Here is a 19,239-nt window from a genome sequence, read left to right as displayed (position 1 = left end):
TTTTCTGGGGAGAGAGAAAAGGCTGGTCAATTTACAAGGTGTAGAGATGCAGCCCTGTGAATGCAGTGCTCCCCGCTAGGCTGCCTGCTCCATCACTGCAATGCTCTACACTATTCAGCCCAAAGCCATGGCCACTACCCACAAAGATGGAGCCCAGAGTGCTTACCCAGCAGCCTCATCAGGGCAGCACCACCCTACTAAAAGGCAAGGACAGTCAGTAACAAAGCCCTCAGCTGAGCAATGTCTCAACACGCTGTCACAATCTACAGAATCAATTTGTTTATTGTTACAGAATGCAAGACAAATATATCAAAAGCACCCCTGTTCCAGAGCTCCACTGAAACAAGCTAACCCAGTATATACAGATTTATAAAAAAGAATGTCTTTATCTTCAGCTAAGGTGCTTTCCCAATGATGAGCACGCTCATAAAAAACACCATAATAAAGAAAATCCACATGAAAAACCTGTCCATCACTTTGGCAACTTTTTTCCACTCAATTCCTTTGGCCCGGTTTGCTTTATGGTCTCGAACACAATTAGCAATATACTCAATATTTTTAATCAGCATTTTGTAACAGGAACAGCAATTAACAGTCTCCCTAACATTTTCACCATTAACTCCATAGTTTTTATTCAAATTTCCATTGAGCTTCTCCTTGAGAACAGTCTCATCATTCCTACTGGAAAGGTGACTTCTTACCTCTTTGTGCCTCCTCTGACACCCATCATCCCCCTCTAACTTACGTTCTTCTTCCTTCTCTCTTTTCGGACTTGTGCAATTTTCACCCACATCATAAACAAAAAAGATTTTTGACATGTAGTCCAAAATAACCACCTTGGCCCACTGAGGAACAGGCTTTGCTTCTGAGCCACAGTGATGGAGATTCATTATAATGATCGTCAATGCAGTGGAAGCTGTGATCATGGTCATAGTTGCTATGTAATACTTCCCTGGAACAGAAAATAAAATCATATTAAAGATGCTACCGTAATAAAAAAAAATTAAACGTAGAAATAACAATGTGACAACATTGTGCTAAATACAACTGCATGTAAAACCAGTTTTTAAATCACCCTGATTCTCTAGATACTTAGATCACACTTTACCATTTAAAAACAAAGATTAAAGCCATTAAAGTAAAACCTCATACTCGTTACTGGCATGCCTTTATCACATGAGTAAGTGACTATTGTATTAGCATGGTAAATATTTGCAAGCCAAAACCAGTGATTTCTTGAAATGCACCCAATCAAAAAACAGCTTAAAAATGTTTATCAGAAGCCTTGCTTTTTTCCTGATGTCTGTAAAATCCCAGTGTTGACGGCTTCACATGGCACATTAGAAATCCCACTTCCTGATGTATTAACAAAAGTGGTGATAATGCTTTGTTGGAGTTATCGGCGCACTCCACACCAGCAGCTGGATGCCTTCACATTCACACAGGCCAGTGAAGGCCCAGACCTTGCTCCTGTGCAAGGAGGCAGCTCCCAGCCCTGCTCTGCTGCCTGGCAGCCTCTGCAAGAAAAGCACAGGCTGGCACTGATGGCACAGGATGCGCCACAAACGGGATGCGATCCCAGTTTTCAAGGAGGCTGGAAAGGTTGGTGAGGGAATAGAAAAAGCAGACTGAGGCTAGGTCCTGGGGCTCCCTAATTTAGACAGCATGATAGGAAGGGTAGGGAAGATACTGCAGTACAGCAAGCCCATACTCTAGGCAGGAATAGTTGCTGCTCATGTGGGAAATGCATTCAACCCTGCTATTGATTGACCAGTGTTCTGTCTCCGTTAAGCCACACAGTTTTTCATTTAAACAGTAATAACAAGAATAAAAATAATGGATCTGAATTATCTTAATGAAGCTGGAAGACAAAGTGTGTAAAGCTCACCTATCAAAGGCACGTTTTCAGAGGGAGGCATGATCTCTGCAACCATCAGCTGAAACACGGTCAGAGCAAGCAGAACCGTAACACCCAGAGACACTTTTTCCCCAGAGTCTGCAGGGAGATAGAATCCCAGCGGGGCCAGGAAAGAGATCAAAATGCAAGGCAGCAACAGATTAAATATGTAGAATGAAGACTTCCTTTTCAAAATCAGTGTGAAGGTCACATCTGGATAAGGCTCAGAGCAGCAGCCATAAGTGATGACGTTCTTAACCGCTGGCATACCATGAATCTCCCATTCCACATCTTCTATGAAGTCAGAGAGGTCACCACTATCAAGAGAATTGATGATGTCTACCTGATTACCATTATAGGTCCAAGACCCAAATGTAAGGTTGCACTGCTGGCTGTCAAAAGGAAAATAAGATACATCCACTACGCATGAGCTCTTTGTGATAGCTGGTGCATCCCAAGTGATTTTTCCATCATATCTCAACACAACATTAGTATTCACTGGTTCTGAAAAGTCATCATCAGCCCTAAAAGACAAAAAAAGTAGCAGTCAAGATCAACAGGCAAGAATTTAATGTGGGCTGGGGGAGGGGGAAAGCCCCTTGCTTCACACCATTAAAAGCATGCTTCTGAAATCACATTATTTATCTATACTGAATTTTATTAGAAATTTACTATTAACTACTATTTACAGGTACCGGTGCCCACTAACGTCAAATGTCAGTGCTGCTAAATTATGTTGTATTTGTTGGCCATAACTTCTTCAAACTTGACCTCAGACAGGATACAGTAGGATAAGAATCCATTCAAACATGAAAATAACGTGCCTGCCATTACTGGCCTGGGAGAGCAATCACGAAGTGCAGCCTTCGTGTACCACCCTTTGGTGGACACACAATCTTCCAGAGCTCTTCAGCAGCCCCAGCAGAAAGCAATTCAGACTGCCAGGGTATTCAATTCCCAGTGCAGAGAAATTCAGAACAGCATTGCTGTGTAGCATAATCAATTGCCAAATCCTATCTATGGCTTTATTGCAAAATATTTAGATGATCAACAACAGATGTTAAGACAAAAACCAAACCCCATGCTAAGGTAAGGTAAAATGATACAAATTCAGACTCTGTGGGTCCATTCCTCTTTAACCCACCTCCCTCCCTCCGACAAATATTCAAGCTGATTTTCTCCAGCCACACTCACTTGTTATACAGGACGATATCTGGTCTCCAAACCAAATCACTTGGAATTCTGATAGAATCCAAGCCATCATATTTATCTTTGTCCCATTTGAGGTATGCATCATACCAGCTTTGTCGAATCCATAAGTAAGCTGACAAAATTTGGTTCCTTTCATCCTGCATAAAAAAAAGTAGAAATATTTCTAGCTGGAGGTGACAAAACCACATCCTAGATACAGGCAGCATTTGTTGTATAGCTTAAAGTAGTGCCCAAAACAGGCCCGAATGCTGACGGGCCACAAGAGTATGTCTCAAACGGGTACATATGCCCATACACTGTATGGAGAGGTCATTTATTTGGGTTTTCTCTTTTCCAAGCCTTCTCCCCCCCTGCACCCTCCTTTAGCTTTAATCGCAGTTGTCTGATGCTCCCAGTATCTAAAAATTTCCTTTTGTGAGCTTCAGAATACCAAACAGCTAATGGATTCGGTCCAACAAATTCTGTGAAAGCTTGGTGAGGCCTTGAAGCTGTAATTTAGAAAACACAAAAGTGATTTTCCATTCTCCTTCCAGACACTTTTTTTTTTTGCCTTAAAAGTATATCTGGCTGAAACAAATTTATTTAAAAAAAAGTTACTGGAGGCTGAAACAGGGAGTTTATGTAGAAATTAATTGCATCTTAGAAAAAGCATTTGCTCTTTCTATTTAAAACTCAGCAAAAGTTGCCTAGAGGGTGCGATACCAACACCTAACTACAAAAGAAGTCCTAACAATTCAGCAGCTCTGAGTTTGCAGACTTACAATGGAATTCTTAGCCTTGCAATCAGATAAGAGTCTCCAAAGAACTGGAGAACATGACCCTCCTAAGGAACCATTACCAAAGTTGTCACAACAAAATGCTAGTCGTTTTTCCTACTCCAAGCAAAAGGTTTACAGCTAGTACATTTCTGTACATCTTTAGGAAAAGAGAACTGTACTCTTACTCACCATGTCTTTAATTTGGGACAATGTGATCTGAAGGGTGACATTCAGTACTTTGTCTGTGTCTTCCACTGGTCTTAGCGCATTTGAGTAGTCTTCAAACAGTTTATTAAACAGCATGTGAGCATATTTTCCTTTGGCTGATTCTACAGCTAGATAACACAGATCCGTTCAGAACATCAGATTAAGCACTGAGTAGTATCGGAAGACATTGTCTTTCTACACCTTCAAGTAGTATTTGCTATAACTGTATTTATCATTCACATACTAGAATATCATTTAGTGTGGAAAAGAAGTAAACCTGATGAAGCTATTTAAATGAAGACAGCATTCACCTGCAGTAAATGAATAGCTAAGTCTAGCTTTTCACACCCACTGGAAAAAAAAAAAACACAACCCTCTGCATCCAGAGATTCCTGCCTTTTTTTGAAAGTAAACATCATTACCTTTATTTTACTGATCATTTTTATAGGCACAGAGATTATTGATTTACAGTCACACATCTGCCACGCTAAAATTAGAAGCAAAGTCTGAAGTCAAACCTGCTCCCAGGCTAGTGACTTGCAATATCTCCCTAAATGCAGCACCAATTCCTGCTACTCTCAGAATTTACTCTGCTTTTTTTTTAAAAAAAAAAAAAACCAACTACCACTTGGAAAAAGTCCTTGGACTAACATCTTCTCCAAACCATGTATCTGGAGATGCTTCTTGCTATCCAGACTTAGTCACTAAGGATAATCCACTGACACTTTAGATTTTAACTGACACTTTTGCCATTCCACACTGTTTTGTGCATCACAGTTTCTCTAGGCAGTGTCCGTGTTACCTTTAGATAGATTCACACATTCCTGCAAGCAAAGGGCAAGGACAATAACAGAAGACTTGCACAAATGCCAGCTGGCACTATGTAGGAAGCAAGTGCTTTGGAGCGCATCACTCAGGTGACTCACAGTGACTTCCTGGACTAATTAGAGTTCAAAGCAAACCTTTCTGATTAAAAAGAAATCCTAACGAATCAAAGATTCACAAAGAGCATATAAGTTCTGTATGTACATGATCATTCATTCTGCCTATGCATCAGAAAGACAAAGTAATCCAAAACAGATTAAAGACATCTGGAGCTCAACTCTGTAAGACACACCAGGACATCAGCTCCTGTCGGAGTAAAACAAACATCAATGCAACATTTCGCTATCAAGTGGTATTCTCACCTTGAAGTATCACTGCTGTGAACAGCAACCAGAGACAGACAGAAGAGGAAGACAGGCTATTTCTCTTCATTTCTGGACCTTAAATAGAACTGTTCACCTGAGAGCACAAAAGTGTTTATCACTACCCAAAAGTAACCAAAAAAAAAAAAAAATCAAGTTTCACGGCAAGATAAAGTTGCTGGGGCACTGATGAGATGCTAGAAGCAGCTCAGTCCTCCCTCAGCAGCTCTCAGAGTCCCAGAGCGATTGATAGTCTTTGTCCCTGCCACCGCCTGGGGCTCTGATCAACCCTCCCTCTCCGGTAACTTGAGAGCTGCCTCTGAAGCTAATGCTGAGAGGGAAACAAAACGAATGGGGTATCAATAGGAAAATTGTATTCCATCACATTTTTTTACTAGAAATGCAAGATTTGTCCGATGTATGAAGAACCTCTTTAGATTTCTCTGGTGGGCCATGTTTTTACTGCCCCTATGTTCAGCAATAGCTTGCTCAGAATTGGTTCTGTGGAACTCGTGGACCCTCAAAGAAGTCATCTACCTCAGTACTTTAATTGGTACACCCACACTCACACATCCAGTATGTCAAAAAAAAACCACCAAAAAAAAAACCAAAAAAACCCCAGAAAAACCAGCCTACCTACTCCCATGCTGACAGAACGATGTTTTCACCTACAATTGATGCCACATGGTAGAAATGCAGGTACACCAAAGTTCACAGGTAACATTCGCAGTAGCCCAAGTATCACTGTGCAAACAAGGCCTACACCACTGGTGTAGACAACTGTGAGACCAGTACTCACAGCAAATGAGGAGCAAAACTGGACTTGGCAGATAAAAGGCCATTTCCCAATAGAGTACAATTCTTCCCAGAAGAACTTGGCAAGACTTTACACAGAATTACAGAGTTGCCGGACAGTTCTAGCATTTAGCCAAAGACTTACAGGAGAGAAATATGAATATGAAACAATACCACGCCTGGCCTCCCATCTACCCCGATGGTCAGATCTTCATTAGCTCTGTCTATATTACTCACATTGCCATGTTCATTTCCTAGTCCTGCAGGCATTTTATTACAAGTTTCTCACAGACAAGAGGAGATGGTTTCCTCTTTCCCATAGCCCAACCCATCCTTCATGATATACGGCATTCCATTTTGCCAGCCTTACAGAACAAGTAACAGAAAAGAGTCACTAAAATAGGTGAAAATACAGAATGAACTGCCAGCAAAAAGAATTGGTCCAGAGTAGTTCTGATCCACACGAAATACAAAATACTGTTGCTTTACTCCGGTGTAGTCTTTTGGCTAGAAGGAAGCTGATCTCTCCATACACAATTTCTATGTAGTAGCACTCCTGGCACTCACTGGCTAATGTTTGATTTATAGACCATGTGAAAGCACAATGACATTTATGGCCAAGTTTAATAGGTAAGCAATAAATAATTTTAGTCAAAGCATCTGTAATAGAATTCATCTCTGTCACTTCATTTGCTGAATTGTCAAAGGGGAAAAAAAGTGGAAAACAGTTTAGAAGTCACAAGGTCAGAGCAGCCCGCAGGCAGCATGTAATAACCTGCTTTTTCCGTGGGAAGAAGGTATGTATTGTTAAGGACAACAAAAATCAGACAGAAGATGAAAGATTTTTGGATACAGTCAGATCAGTGCACTCTCAGAGGATACCTTTAGTCCACGGTACATTTGCCATCATGTCAGCAAGTAGCTACTGCTTCGCTTCTCTCACTGTGTAATTACAAGAGTGACCAGAGGCACTGCTTTAAGTGTGCTGCTGTAAACGCTACTGGAACCAAAGCTAAGCTTGCTTTGCCACAGGCTTGAGACAATCCTACGACCTGTTAACACCAGCAATACATAACTGCCAAGTAGTGCAGACTGATGTACTTTAATTTGCATAAGATGATGTATATTAAAGAACCCCACACCTTTATTGCGATGACATCTTAATGGGAAACTGCAGGTTCTTAAAAGACAAAAACAAGAAGCATGCTTACATGTGTTGTTTACTCAATTTATTCTTTTACACACGTATATTCCATGTGTTACTCATTATAAACTTGCGAAGGGATAAATCATAACCAAGAGGTTATGATCTATCATATTTCCAGTCATCAAATATATCCAATAGTTGCCACATACTGGACACACAGACAAGCAAACACGAGCACACGCATACAAGAACACACTTGTTATGTTTGAAGTGCTGCAATGACTACACAGTGCTATAAAAATAAGACTAAAATACATCCAGAAGCCCTTTCAATATTACAGATACTAAGATGGTTACATTTCTTGTATGCCAGAGCATTTGGCTTCTTTACATTTGTTCACAAGAAATCTGATCTGTAATTTTAATCAAAATGTCCCTAATATAGACAGTTTGGGTGAAGAGCAATTCTATATTAACATAAATTGTTCATTGATCTGAGAGGTTCATCAACAAATCCATGCTTCCTTGGAATATAGTTTTAAAATGTAGCATAATCTATGGCAATACTACTCCCAGATCAAACATCCCATTTAATATTTGAATGGACTTCAAATTTATAGTTAAGCAGTTCTCTATATTTACAGTATGAAGTTCTGCTATGAAGTCAGGAATTAATATAAAGCACAAAGCAGCTTACAAAGATAATTTAAGAAGAATCACGGGTGTTTGGAAGTTAGAACCGAGCCATTAACGTCTCCCAGAACTAGACTCGTTCCCAGGGAAATTCAAAGTTATCCTGTTAGAGTGTATCTGCCAGCAGATGGCCCTGTTAGCCAGCCTACTGATCTACCCAGATATTCAAGACAATTTTTGTTTATCACACAGAAATCACATCTCATTTTAATATACTTCGATTAATTTAGCTGATTATTTGCCTTATATTTGATATAAGACAAGCTGAGCCAAAATGTTCTTCTAAAGAAAAAAGATAAGCAGAAGGAGCAAAACCGCTTAGTGGCTGAATCCGGCTCTCGGCTGCTTACTGTGCTCGAGACCAGTCACGAGAAGGTTTGGGGGTGAGCAAATATATATCATTGCCAACAACTGTACAATACAAAACCATATTTAGAGCACAGGCCACTTCTGCTGATGCAGAGAGCAGTTAAGACCCATGGCACAATATCCAACCCTGCTTCCACATATTTCATTCAAACATTTGACTTTGGGAGAATGTGCATGGGCTATTAACGGAGCAGAACATTGTGTTTGTGCTTACATTCAGTGGGACAAGATCGTATCATTCCTTGGTGCACTGAGCTTGTACAACACTCATGACACATGTAACTTTTTATGGTTCTAGACAAACACATACGCTGTTATCAAGACAACATAAAAAAAAATTTGTATTCAGTGTACTACCATGTAAGGGAAGTTTGACTTTGCATGCACTTTAAGGACAAACTGAAGTGGAGATGACATTGCAGGGATCCAACTTGAGATATTTATCTTAGCCAAACTATAAGCAAAGCAGGAAAGAAGTCTAAGGACATTCGAAATTTTGTTCTTTCAATTAAACAAACCTTTCCTCTCTTGCCTAAAACAAGAATTTGGTCCTGAGGCTGAGGTTTTGACATGTACATTTTCAGAATTTTTTTGAATGGGTTCTTACCTTCTTTTGCACAAAAAGCATTAAGTTTTTAATCCTCCAACTGGAAAAGCTACAGATACTGTATTATCACAGGCCTCAAGGCCGTCTGTACCATTTATAATCCATCCCTTCATCGGAGAACAATAAAGAAGAACAGATTGGTTTCTAAGCACAGTTTGTAAGAAGTGTCTCACAGTCTGCTTCTACTTGCCTTCCTGCCAATTTTTCTCCCCAGAAGCTGTTGCATTCACAATCTTCAGAGCATTTGCAACAGAATATTATCTTGTGACGGGGTCAAGTAGCACACTAACTCTTCAGAGTCAGACTTCTCTCCTTAGACTAACTGAAGTCTTAACAGCATGGGTAACAACAGCTCCTCTTGCCAGCAGAATAGCCTCACTGTGCAGGCTCTGGAGAAGGTGAATACGGCACTTCATTTAGATGCAGAGTGTTTCTGTCCGCTTCATTTTTTCTCACCCACCTAATGCCTCCTCCTTCCTTCTCTCTAAAAATCCTCTACCACCTGAAACCAACATACTCGTTCATATTTTCTTCCACCCTGTTGTATACATGGAAGATAGGAAATACATTAGGAAGTGTTCATAATGTCAGGCCATGAGATAACATAGAATATTAGCTACATTTTCCAGATATGGGAAATCCTAATTTACATGTTAAAGTTGTTTTTCTTAAAACAAATTTTATTTGGGTCCACTTAGGCAGCTCTGCTGATCACCTCCCAGCACGTGAAGCAGAGAAACCTTTTGGTCCTAGAAGCCTTGTATAATTTAATGTGATCTAGGATGCAGCATGTTCATCCTTTTTCACCAGGACGCTTGCAAAGCTGACTGGTGTTTTGTCCATCCTTGAGAAGCATTCAGCGTATCTGGCAGGGTTAAGAGCAAAGCTATTTTATAATTTCAGCTATCAGAAAGCTATTTTATATACAGCTCTTTCCCATTGGGATCATTTCCAGCTTTATACCATGCCTTTGAATGGCTGATCACAGGATCTGTGCTCTACACAAAGACAACCCCTGGGCCTAGACACTGTTCCAAGATCCCAGGTTTGCTCTGACAGGCAGAAGTATTTCTACCCTCTTACAAGGGTGCAGACAGACTCAAGCATCTTCCTCTGCATGATCACTCTTAAGCCATGGAAGACAGCACGCTACCTCAGCTTTTGGAAGTAGAGGGAAGCCCTCCAGCTACCAGTGCACGCTGAAGACAATTCTAGGTTCCCCAGAAAGCAGTTTCTTCAGCTTGCGTGCACATCACAAAAAAACCTGATATTAAATCACTATCTGAAGAAGCAAAACTGAAGGGTAACAGTTTAGATACTCCACTCCCCAAAATTCAAAGTGGGGAGAACATTCCTTGAAAACAGTACTGAAACTTGTCATGTTCACAAGGCTATCTGTATAGAGGATCTAGCATTCCCTGAAAACACCTGCCCTCCTGATAAGCTCACATCCACCTTCCAACACAGAAAATGGTACATCTAAACCTCTGTGTCATTATCTGAGTTCCGCAGAGTTTGAGTTCCCCACAAAGAGCTCAGACTAAGTCTGTGCACTAATACAATGCAGCTGGCTGAAAAGGCAGGGTGCCAAAAGATGATGAAGACAAGAAAAAAAAACATGCAGACCATAATGTATCAACCTAAACTTTTAACTGTGTTTTCAGGGAATTCACAGAACTCCAATTGCAAGATTACTGCTAAACTGGTATTAATACCTGCAACTTGACTGGTATTATATACAATTTTACTTATATTGTAATACAAATCTCTTGGAAAAAGACACTAAGCAAACATTTATATTGCAGCATTTGGCATTATCTAATTGTTTCTGCTCTATCTAATAACACACATCAATCTACCCAGGGGACTTCTCCATGTTTGCAGAATTTACAGGAAGAAAACAAAAGTACTGCTTTACTCAGTGCAAAATACCCACCTCTGCAAACCACCCCAAGAGCAAGCCTTTTCTAAACCAAATAAACTAGTTTCCAAGCTTACAAATATCGCAGAGCTTCCCACTGTAAAAATATCAGAGCAACTACGTGGGGGAGGACACAAGTCCTAATTATCACAATGTGTTTATGCCTGAACAAACCTCCCTGTAGGATAAGGCAAGCAACAGCTACTCATCTCTTTGAGGGAAAGAGCTTTTACCAAATCGTGAGTTCAGCTACTGAAACATCTTATGGTATGTGGGTACTGACATTCTTTAGAATGATCTAGCATGAAGGCAGCTACGTTATGCTATGGACTGAGCAAAAAACCACCCTCTTTAGCAAAATATGGTACTAAACCTGCAGTTTTATTCAAACTCTGCCAGCTATGTTCGTTCTGTCACAGCGATTTAGATCTTGGGGACGAAGCACCACCATCTCAGCTGAAGACAGCATCCCTGGTCTTCAGCATCTCTGAGCATAGGGGCTGCAGATAGTTAAGGGAGGCTGTATTCATACCACTGGTTTTCATCTGCAAAATTCTAAGCAATTGTCCAATGTCAAGATGTCAATGTCATAGAATAACAGGTTGAAATAGTCTTCAAGGATCATCTGGTCCAACTTTCTTGGCAAAAGCACAGTTTCTTCTTTTCAACCCAGAACAAATCCATTGAAATGAAGGCTTAGTACTTCCAATGGAAAAAAGTTCAAATGTTAACACAGGGAGCCAGCACCAAGGAACATCCTTTTCTTTGGTTAACTGGGCTGAAAAAAAAAAAAAAAACTTATTTTGCCCATAAAGACAAAGGATCTGCTGTCTGGAAGCGTTAGCCTGCAACGCTGATCTGAATCTTACAGGCTGAGTAACTGCTATTTTTGAAGTTCTGAGGAAGGTGATATGAGGTACAAAAGCTGTTAAGACAAAAAAAAATTGTGCTATAACATTAAAATGCTACTATAATCATATATTATACCTGGTTGGTTTGTGTGCTTTGGAAAACATTTTCTGCTTGCCTGCCAACAATTGGCAGGGGGCTGTGAAGTATCTTTGCCAATTGCTCAGCTGCCTTTAGCTTAAGGAAGGGCACAAAGGGCACTTTATTCTGAAACAGAACCAAGATGTTGGGGAAAAGGCAAGAATTGGTGCACAGCTTATAGCAGAGCTGTGAGAAGCCAGACTATCCTACAATCATCCTGTGGTTATACCTTTTGGGAAACATATAGAAGTGCAAAAGCCAGTTCCTCAAACTAGCATAAAAGAGCTAGTATAAGAATTTCGCTTGGAACAATTTTAGCAACAAATTCCCTACTGGCTTTACTCCTGGACTCCAGCAAAAGCAGCATGTTACACTGCTATTTCAATGAGCTGCTCCTAATCCAATGGCATTAATGACTGAGGTATGGTCAGGTCTGGACTGTGATGGATAATTGATTTGTTCTTGGTGGGAAGCTATACATAAGGAAAAAAAGCATGTGATTTGCAGTACTTGTTCTCTAACTCTTTCCCTTCTGCCAGTACTGCCAGCAATGTAAGTAGCAAATAAGACACTGGTATGGATAAGCAACACGTTGCAGTGAATACACAGCCAGCCTCAGAGAATGAGATGGCAACACATTATGACATCTAATCGGAAGAGACGATTCAATGAGTCAGTAGCATTGGTGCATACGGCACTCTACCAATGCTTCTGGCCAAACTTGCATCACAAGACATAAAGGAGAGCCTTCTTCACCTATCTTGATTGAAAAACACCGCTTTTCCTTTAGATATCTTAAAATAAATGTACTTTTAATGCCTATACAGCTTCCAAGTTTGCAATATTAGCAATTACAAATCTCCTGAGGTGGTATGACTTAAGAATATGAAATGAAACATCTTCCACAGAAAGCCAGAGCAGGGTAAACAGAGTGCTGGCATGTTGTACCCAGTGTGCTGCTATTAGAGCTGCTGCAGAATGTCAGTGTGCTCCTTGCTATAGAGTAGAATAATCAAGTCTCTTAAATTTACAAGTAAACATCACAACTGATGGATATACATACGTTAAAGTAAGTAGAAAAAAAAAAAAAAAGAAGTCAAGGTGACAAAAGACTTCTAGGTACCCAAAAGGCATACCAGGGATGTTTCAGGTAACAAATCAATGGAACTCCTCAATCTCTAAAGTCATCTTTTCTACCTACTTCCCTTCCAGGTGCTGGTTGCAAACAAGAAACAAAAATATGGGAGATGCAATTGCTTGCATTTGCAGATTGCCTCAAAAAGCTTCCTCGGCACTTTTTATAGTACAAATAATTCTCTCTATAACCACTGAAAAGAAAACCCCAAGAGGCTTAAAGGCCTGTTTATCCTTAGCTTTCTGGACTTGACTATCAAAGGACACTGAATGCTGCTTAGTCAGACTAGCAGAGGATACTTCATTTTCAGTAGATATGGAAAGAAGCCATTTCTTGCAAATTTCATCCTTTTCAGGAACATGAATGAACTCTGAGGTACAGGTTCAACAATGGAAGGATTAGCTGTATAAGGACAGACACCTGATACTTCATTAATTAGTACTGCAGTAATTAATGGGTAACATTATTTCTGTTATTCTAAGGAATATGTATCTGATATAAGCACCACAATCAGAATAGAATCAAATGCATATCAACCAGGTGTACAAAGAAAGTTTGAGGTTTTTTTTAAAAAAAAATACAACTGATCACTTCCCCTTTATTCCTGAAAAGATTCTAATTACTTAAATTCAACAATTAGAAATTGTAGAAATTGTAAGAGTTCAGGCTTCCACATGAATATTATTCACCAGTATCTCCACATAATACAGTGAATTCCCCACAGCAGACAGCGATCAGTAGTACAAGAGTAATTTAGATCTTTCTAGTCAGTATGCTTAGCCTTTCACCCTTAACATGATAAAAATGTGCAAAATCATTAATTAACACTGTAAGAAAGAATTGTGGGTTGAAATAATTCTCCATTTTGCTTCTCAAAGTAGATACCTTTCTTGTATCCCCTTCTGCTTCTATTCAGGATGTTTAGAACAGCTAAATGGAAAACCTTGCAAATGGTAATCTGTTGTAGAGATAACCATTTCAGGGTTCTGAGCTGATGATGTGAAGTCCTAACATTCAGGAGAAAATGGGTCTCATTTACTTACCAACTGTCTCAGCTTCATTTGTCAAGTAAAAGGAGACCTATAGCTCCAACAAGTAATTATATATGAAGCACTGCATTTATAACCCTGTTATCTGAAAATATGCCAGCCTATCAAAACAGGGCTCTTTAAAAAGCTAATTACCTCTGTGATGGTGGTTCCTTAAAAACAAGTTTTTCTTTTACTCAATGCTGGGATCAGAACTCAGTGAAGTTGATAATTATAGCTGATTCTTCATTCTCTCTCCAGCTATTTCCTAGATTTTACTTCCACTTAGAGTGGTACAAGATCAAAATCTCTGGCTACAGTTTCAGAATGTAGGCAGAAATAAGAACAAAAGTGATTTTTCTCTTCTGCTTCATGTATCACACAGACACAGGAATTACAGATAAGACAGACATCTGTTTTCCCAGTATTGTAGAGCAATCATCATGGCATTTATTTGCCAAATACCAGGTTCCCCAGAAGACAGAGTTAATTCCCTCTAAGGTTCAAAACCAGCCTATATATTTAAGGTGCTAACATTAATACAGCCATTCCTGTCTTACTAGAACATCCATTTACACTCTAAAAATATATGCAGGGCTTTCCTGTCACCCATTTGGGAAGTGCAATTTATTGCCAAAAATCAATTAAAGGGGAGAGTCCTAGCACAGAGTTAAACGGTCAGATACATCCACAGAGCTGGTTTTATACCCAGTTCATTTTGATAGGTCTGTAACACTGGTGCAGCTACTTTGATCTACTTTGTATAGAGGGCTAAAGACAGGGAGATCACTTAATTACTGTCACAGACTCAACTTGGGAAGAGATAATTTATTGCTAATTAAAATATTTGGGTACCGGGAGACAAAAATATGAACCGGGCAGCCCCTTACCTCTTCCTAGAGAGACCAAGCCCCGCACTCCCCCTGCCCCATAGAGCCAATACACACACTTTTCACAGCAAGGCAACAGACAGTACTGGAAGCCACCATGCCTGGGTATAGCACAAGCCAGGGAGCGGACACATCACATACACAGGGAATAGCAAAAAATCCATCAAATCTTCCACAGAGCAGTTTCTTATCCAGGTATGTTCCAAGTGTCTGCTCAGCCTAACCAGCAGCAGCAGCAGCTGGTGAGCACCTCAGGATAGGTTCCTGTGCAGGTGCTACATCTACATTACCTTAGCTCTACTGACACTTCAGTTTCATGCACAGAAACTGGAATTACTATAATAAACAAGCATTTCTAGTGAACACACAATGGCTTTTAGCTGAACTGCAGTTAAAACACAAAGATCTCAGATATGGTCATAACCATGGAAGTCTTACTGCACTGTAGTTCATTCCCACAGTGACACTCTCATAGTAAAGAGCAGCAGATTGGCCCTGCCCTACATAGACAGTGTTAATTTCTACTAATCAAGTCTCAGAAATTGCAGCTAATTATCCACACGGAGATGAAGCCAGCATTAAATTTCAGCTAGATCCCACACTTCTGTAACCCATAGTTTTGTTACAAAAGGGCAGAGTAAGACAAAACTAGTTGGTTTAGCAATAATCATGGCCCAGGTTTGGAGCAGTGATAGCAATAAGGGTGATCAAAAGGCTTGCTCAACGCAGTTCTCGGCCAGGGGACAGTCTGACTCACCGACTCCCTTCCCAGTCCAGCCACATGGTAAAAAAATATATTCTACCACATGCTATCGCAGTACTACAAACGCTATAATTACAAAATTAGAAGTACTCTAGCTATTGTACTTTATGATTATGGTTGAAAACTTCTCAATTTTAAAAAGTAACTTAAGAATCAGGAAAAAAAAAGAGCAGGTTGAATTAAGGACAGCAAGTATCACATCCTAAGGAAATCATTAACTGTTAAGTGAACCATGTGCTATTTTTGTTATTTAAAATACTGATTAGGCTAATTATGCTCAGAGGGAATTGGGTCTAGAGGATTAAATGAAATATTTTCAGAGGCAGAGTTTGCTGAATAAAAAAGCTCCTATCCCCCATTTAAACAGTACAAGATATCACTTTGAACATCTTATGAATATCAATGTTTTAAAAAGCTCATCCTTTGGTGTCTGTTATTGGGCTAATAATGGAGCTTGTATTTCCCTTTCGACCTTAGTGACATATCACAGAATTGTAGGGGTTGGAAAGGACCTTCAGAGATCATCTAGTCCATATGCTTGTGTTAAAAAAGTGTACAGCTATGCCAAAAGACATTACAATTTAACTATCTCCTGTTTTACAGTGATTATCTTAGAGTCTCAAGAGTTTTCCTTCAAAATTTCAGTCTGTCATTCATTGCTCTCAAAGCCAAGAATACAATTTCATCTGGGTAAAGAGCAACAATATTACTAGTAGGCAGAGGCTGTTTTTAAAAAGGAAACATTTATTAACTCACAATATACAAGATAAAACTGTCTGCAGACCTGCTCTGCCAAGACAGACAGACAAGGTCCACACACAGCAGGTTTGACACCCCGACCCTCAACACTATAGACAGCACAAGCAGCAATGGTGAGTGAACTTCTGAGATGGTGAGGTAGAAAATTCATTACAGGCGTTTAAAATTACTGCCAAAGACTAGAAACTATACAGTTAAAAGCTAATTCTACAGAAAGAAGGTAATTCATTAGGTTCTATTTTCCCATTGGTCTCCATGGCTATGATCTCTCTGGGATCACACAAGGCCATCTTGCCAGGCGAGTGACATCTTCCCCGGGATACCCGCAGCGTGCAGCAGTGACAGCAGTCCCCAGCCAGAAGGAGTGCACGCCATACTGCTCTGGACACAGCCCCAGCAGCTGCAAGGCCCATCGGAAAACGGACAGGAACTCTCTCTTCGTTACAGTGCTATCATCCGAGTGCATAAAGAGTGGCCCTTCCAGTTGCGAACGAACTGTCACATAGCTCCGGAGGGCCAGAACAGGGCACACCCATGGCTCTCCAGACAGCCCAAGGCTGATGACATGTCTCTCCTGACCCACAGGAGAGTTATGCAGACAAATCACCACTCTCCTCTCCATCAGCTGGAGGTCACTCAGGTACAGCAGCTCAGGCTGCTGTACATCACGGTGCTTTGCCACCATCTCTCCTATTCGAAGTGCCCCAAAAAAAGCTACAGTAAATAATGCACGGAACAGTAAGCATTCATAATGAGTTATGCATACAGACTCCAGAGCTCCTAAGAGAGATCGCAAGACCTCAATTGTTATAGGCAAGTATTTATCCCGAAGGATGCCCACTTGACGTTTCAACCCTACCATCATGCAATGGGTTATAGGATCCACCAGAGGATCAGGGTTACCAGTCAATTTTGATAAATAAGAAAGTGCTGCCACATACATCAGTGTCTTTGAGGATGAATAAAGAGATTCCATAGCCAAGAACCCTCTAACTTGCTCCTCAGGAATTGGCCAGACTGCAGGCATCCCCATGCTTTTCCTAAAGACAAGGAATTTCTTCAGTCCTTCGAGGTAGGCTTGCCAAAGCCTACTATCTCCTGAGCACTCCAACAACGACAAAGTCTTCAGAGGCCAAGATCCCAAAGAGTGTTTCTGAGGGCAGCTAAACTCCCTTCCTACAAGAAAGGATCCACATTAGCATACATATGCCACTCAGAGCAATAAAGATAGCATTCCTCAGTGCAATATACCTCTAGACAATGCTCTGCTAGTTTATCCGACTAAAAATAATTCACACACATTCACACCCAGAGCTGTTAAAGAGCTGAGATTTTTCAAGCAAGAAACAACAAGGAACATACCAGGCCCATTTCAGGCAACAGATCTGGTAGCATGCTGGGAATTTGCAAGTTTGTGGAGAAGAAACAGAAGACAAGCAAAAAAATAAGTTTAAAATTGAGTTTAAAACTCAAGCTTGGCTTACACAGATTACAACTGCAAAGGGCACAGAGCACACTCCCGGCAGAAGGCAGCGCGTTTCCCAGCCCAGGAAGGTGAACTCCCTTGAGGCCTCCAGAAGCTCCAGCCTGGCACAAGAACTCGAGCGCAGCCAAGGAAACGCTACCCCTCCTCAGGAGCCACGGCTGCCAGCGACCTACTCACCTCCCACCTACAGCCAGAGGCCAGCCCCCAGCCACAGCGGGACAGGCACCGAGCCACCACCGTCTGACAGCCCCGCCTCAGAGCGCGGCCCACACTTACCAGCCACCCCCGCGCCGCGCTCCTCGCACTGCCGGGAGCCACCGGGATGCGCCACCGCCTGCCTCCTACGCGTTGCTCCTCGGCTTCCACGCGGGAAAGGGCCTACTTGCCCAGCGAGGCCCAGCTCTAGCCATTCCATACCCGGCTCCCGAGCCAGCAAAGCCAGCATTTCCCAGAAGGGCGCGGCGGCGGGCCCAGCCGGAGCGCTGCGGGACATAGCCAGCGATTAGCACTGCGTACCACGGCCCACCTGCTCGGGCCCTTTTATAGCCGCGGAGCCGCTCGCAACGCCCTCCTACGATTGGGTGCTCGGAACAGCTGCGGGGGTATGGAGCGCGGCCATTGGCTGCCCGCCCGAGGCCGGGCCCCTCCCTCCCGGCGGGTGTGAAGCGGCCGTTAGCGAGGGGCGAGGAGGTGGGCCCGGCCTGTGGGCTAGAGGGCGTGAAATTTACGGGTGCTTCTCACACTCTTTTCTGCAGAAACGCGGACGGGTTTACTGATAAGGCTAAGAGGATAAAAAAGCATTTGTGTCATCTACCCATTGTTCTCCTGGCTGAGGTCGGGCAGCGGAGGCGCACCCGCGGGCACACCCTCTGTCACTGCCGGCGCCTCCTTAGTCCCCAGCTGCAGCACAGCGGAGGCGATAACGGGCCGTTTAGCTCCGGGCGGTGAAATCCCACCCGGCGGGGCCCCGCTGAGGCACCCTCCCTCGGGCACAGGGAGGGGCGGGGCGCAGAGCCACGCGGCTTGCTCCGCGATTGGGTAAGAGAGGGGCGGAGGGCGCGCGGGGGGCGCTCCGATTGGTCAGCGTTAAGGGACGGGCTATAAAAGGACAGCACGGAGGCGCTGCGGCGGAGTGGTTGGTTGGCGGTTTTGGGGTCGTGGGTGCCATTTTCGCTGGCGATGCAGAGCGGGGCCATCGAGTTGCCTGCTGCCCCTTCGCCCTTCTGGACCCTGCTGGCACTGCTGCAACGAGAGCCTGGTCTGGGGTGGCTGCTGCACGGTCTGGGTGGTTGTGCTGGATCGTGGGGTCCCAGTACAGTAGAGCCTGGCAGCGGGGAAGGAGCTGGTGAGTGCAGCCCTGGGGGAGCTCAGCTGGCTATGTGGTGTGGAACGTGG

General features: G+C 42.2%; 1 protein-coding gene across 1 annotated transcript; it reads right to left on the bottom strand.

The window, feature by feature from the left end:
• Positions 1-395: 395 nt before the first annotated feature.
• Positions 396-18,337, bottom strand: CHRNA9 (cholinergic receptor nicotinic alpha 9 subunit). Its single transcript, XM_074155003.1, has 5 exons — positions 18,121-18,337; positions 4,057-4,202; positions 3,092-3,246; positions 1,889-2,421; positions 396-952 (listed from the first exon to the last, which is right to left on the bottom strand). The coding sequence occupies exons 1-5, from the start codon at positions 18,335-18,337 to the stop codon at positions 396-398; spliced, it is 1,608 nt and encodes a 535-aa protein (XP_074011104.1).
• Positions 18,338-19,239: the final 902 nt, after the last annotated feature.

The sequence above is a fragment of the Numenius arquata genome, chromosome 10 (genome assembly GCF_964106895.1).
Source record: "Numenius arquata chromosome 10, bNumArq3.hap1.1, whole genome shotgun sequence".
Lineage (NCBI taxonomy): Eukaryota > Metazoa > Chordata > Aves > Charadriiformes > Scolopacidae > Numenius > Numenius arquata.
This window is presented reverse-complemented; position numbering and strand designations above follow the sequence as displayed.

Coding starts and splice junctions, on each gene's coding strand:
- CHRNA9 (XM_074155003.1), bottom strand. CDS start 18,337: ATGTCCCGCAGCGCTCCGGCTGGGCCCGCCGCCGCGCCCTTCTGGGAA. Junction 2,422..3,091: donor GATATCGTCCTGTATAACAA/GTGAGTGTGGCT, acceptor TTTGTCTTTTAG/GGCTGATGATGACTTTTCAG. Junction 953..1,888: donor TGAAAACGTGCCTTTGATAG/GTGAGCTTTACA, acceptor TTTCTGTTCCAG/GGAAGTATTACATAGCAACT.